This window comes from Priapulus caudatus, unplaced genomic scaffold, assembly GCF_000485595.1.
Source record: "Priapulus caudatus unplaced genomic scaffold, Priapulus_caudatus-5.0.1 Scaffold83, whole genome shotgun sequence".
NCBI classification, from domain to species: Eukaryota; Metazoa; Priapulida; class Priapulimorpha; order Priapulimorphida; family Priapulidae; genus Priapulus; species Priapulus caudatus.
The window spans coordinates 615,231-618,519 of NW_014577144.1; the positions used below are offsets into that span (position 1 = coordinate 615,231).

A 3,289-nucleotide genomic window follows, 5' to 3' on the forward strand; every position below is an offset into this window, starting at 1 on the left:
CTTTCACTCTCTCACTCACTCACTCACTCACTCATTCACTCACTTTCTCTCTCTCTTTTCCATCTCTTTCTCTCTTTCTCTCTTTCTCTCTCCCTCTTTCTCTCTCTCTCTCTCTCTCTCTTTCTCTCTCTCTTTACCATCTCTTTCTTTCTTTCTCTCTCTCTCTTTCTTTTTCTCTCTTTCTCTTTCTCTCTCGTTCATCGGTCGCCGAGTAGGTGTCGCGACAGCTAACGTCATCGTCGGGTCATCCATCTTCCGCCAGCTGCCAATTATCGTCGGCGCGCTAACGGCTCTTTTATAACCGTACGTGCCGACACGCCGCCCGGCTGACGCGTTCATGCGCAGAGTTACCCACCCGAGCGAGGGAGCGAGGGAGCGAGCGAGAGAGAGAGAGAAAGAGGGAGAGAGAGATAAAGTTAGAGAGATAGATAGAAAGCGAGCGAGCGAGCGAGAGAGAGAGAGAGAAAGAGAGAGAAAGTTAGAGAGGTAGATAGAAAGAGAGAGAGAAAGTGAGTGAATGAGTGAGTGAGTGAGTGAGTGAGAGAGTGAAAGAGAAAGAGAGAGAGCGAGGGGGAGAGAGAGAGAGAGAGAGAGAGAGAGAGAGCGCGCGCGAGAGTCTGACCGGTTTCCCCGTATGCTCGTCCTAGGGTCCCTATATACAGATATACATATCTGTATATAGGGACCCTAGCTCGTCCAAGACCAAGGTCGTTTCGTTGCTATGCAGCATTTCAGCGAGAACTTTTATTTCCTTCCCTCTGCTATAATTTTCTTCCTATCAAATCCCTGGGGATTTTGGCGGGATTGCCTGGAAAAGCCACAATGTCGCTCACGCCAGGTATTAAATGCGATTCGAAACTATATAGGACATGGGATCTAGGCATCGCTATTTTCGTCGAAATGTTTGTCCTAGCCGAGGGTTCGTATCAGGTTTTAGATAAAGTTTAAGAGATGTTGTGAAAAGTTACGTAAATCCTACAGCGGGCAGCCATGTGCATATATACTGCCTGCGATAACAACCGCTATGTTTTATACATACTTTTAATATTTACTTGCTTCGAGATATTCGTTTTTAGTGTAGCCATTTAAATGTGCTTAGTACACCCTCAGGGTGATAAACTAACAGCGTGGCAAGTTTGGGGGTCCGAAATCAATAAATAGCGGAATGCAAAGACAAAGTTCGTTTTTTTAGTAGGATAAATGTGGCTGAATTTGCTCTAAAAGTTGTTTCTACGCGTTTTTTTCCCCGAGCAACGCCGGTTACTCGGCTAGTGTTCCCTGACATTCGTGAGTAGCGGTAGCTACCACACTAGCCGCGGGCGTGATGTGCCCATGCGCGACACCTTGCGGAAAAAAATGTTTGTCTGGTGTAACAGGAAATCCTAATGATCGTAGCAAGCGGAATTCCAATCGCTTACGATTGTGTTACGAGTAGGCCCCTAATTAGTGTTACGAGTGTTACGAGTGTAATTAGTTTACGAGTGTAATTAGTGTTACGAGATGTTCTGTATGGCCTAAATAGCATACGTGGTCTCTGCTTTTGCAAGGATATTTATTTGCCTAGCCTTATAACAGGGGGTTGGGTATACGTGGTATTTGCTTTTACAAGGATATAACTTGCCTGGTCTATAAAAAAGAGGGGGTACGTGTTCCCTACCGTTACACAGATATTCCCTTTTCTGTCCTATAATAAGAACGTAATACGTGTTCTCTCGCTGTAACAAGTATATTCTCTGGCCTTTCCTCCAAGAGTCGTATACCGTATAAAAAAATACCGTGATCCGTGTTTTCTCAGTGTGTTAACACCGAGCGTAACAACTCTCCCCTCTCCCTCTCTCTCGCTTTCTCTCTCTCTCTCTCTCTCTCTCTCTCTCTCTCTCTCTCTCCTCTCTGCTCTTCTCTCGCTCGCTCGCTCGCCTTCTCTCTCTCTCCTCCTCCCCCTCTCGCTCTCTCTCTCTTCTCTCTCGTCCGCTCTCTCTTTCTCTCTCCTCTCTCTCTCTCTCTTACGCCGCTCTCTCGTTCTCATCTTCTCATCTCTCTCTCTCTCTCTTCTATTTCTCTCCGCTCGCGAAAATATAATACTCTCTACAAATACTGATCCGCTCTCTCTCATTACGCGCTCATGCACGACCGATAAACTCTCTCTCTCTCTCCCTACTTTCTTTTGGCCCTCGCCGGCGTGCAGATACCGACTGACAACAGCGCGAACACTGGTATGAATGCCAAGATGGACGTTAGCAGTACGTTACCTGTCGGGTATGCGGCCGACGCGGCTTCAGCCGGTGGGGTGTCACCCCGAGCAAGTACCGAACGGTCGACGCTCGTGCAACAACCTGCGCTACCCGAACCTGGCGGCATGCGCGAAACTCCCTTCAGGAGACTCGCTGCCGCCGACTACGCGATGTTGAGTGGTGATGTGGGGAGTCTCGTGGTGGCGGTTATGTCGTGGGTGACGTGCTTCGTGGTGTGGTGCGTGGGTCGTGAAAGCTGTGCCCCGCCCCGATGTGTCAGTGCGCGTTCCTTGCTGCGTGCTGCGTGTGGTGTAGTGTGTGTGTTGTCTGTGTTGTGTTGTGTATGTGTGTGTGGTCGCTTACTTCCTTCGTCTTCGTACATCGCTACATTACTGTCGCCGTGTCTCTCTCTCTCCTTTTTTCTCCCGCTTGTGGTGTCCCTCTCAAGTCTCACGCTCTCGCCTATCTGTTATATAATATAAATATAATATATATATTATTTATATATATATATAATCTAGTTATTATTAGAGTATTATATAATATTATATCCCCGGATTCCCTTTCCAACGACGATATTTAATCATCAGGCGTCGTGCCGGCTGACGAAAAACCGGCGGACGATCCGCCGGAGACTCACACGCTCTCACTAGTACTTTCCGCCTCCTCTATTTCTCCTCATCATGTCCATCATTTCTCGCTCTCTCTCTCGCCTCTCTCTCTCTTCTGTCGTCTCTTCTCCTGTCTGTCTCTCTCTCTCTCTTTCTCTCTCTCTCTCCTCTCTCTCTCTCTCTCCTCTCTCTTTCTACATCTCCCCCCTTCTCTCCACTCTCTCCTCTCTCTCTTTCTCTCTTTCTCTCTTCTCTTCTATCTCTCCTCTCTGCTCTCCTTCTCTCTCTCTCTCTCTCTCTCTCTCTCTCTCGCTCGTCTCCTCTCTCTCTCTCCTCTCGCTCAGCTCTCGCCTTTTCATGTTCCGTCAGTACCACTATCTGAGCCTCTCTCTCAGATCGCCCTTCCAAATCTTTCCTCTTAACAAAACTTTTCGACATTTCAACTCA

The 3,289-nt window shown here is 47.9% G+C and overlaps 1 protein-coding gene across 1 annotated transcript in view; it reads left to right on the plus strand.

Annotated features, from left to right (window-relative positions):
• The window catches only part of LOC106804686, an 18,147-nt gene extending 15,746 nt beyond the window's left edge, over positions 1–2,401 (plus strand). Inside the window, exon 4 of the mRNA XM_014805963.1 lies at positions 2,186–2,401. Within this exon, the coding sequence (XP_014661449.1) occupies positions 2,186–2,219 (34 nt within the window). The 3' untranslated portion in view covers positions 2,220–2,401. The remainder of the gene's footprint in view (positions 1–2,185) is intronic.
• Positions 2,402–3,289: the final 888 nt, after the last annotated feature.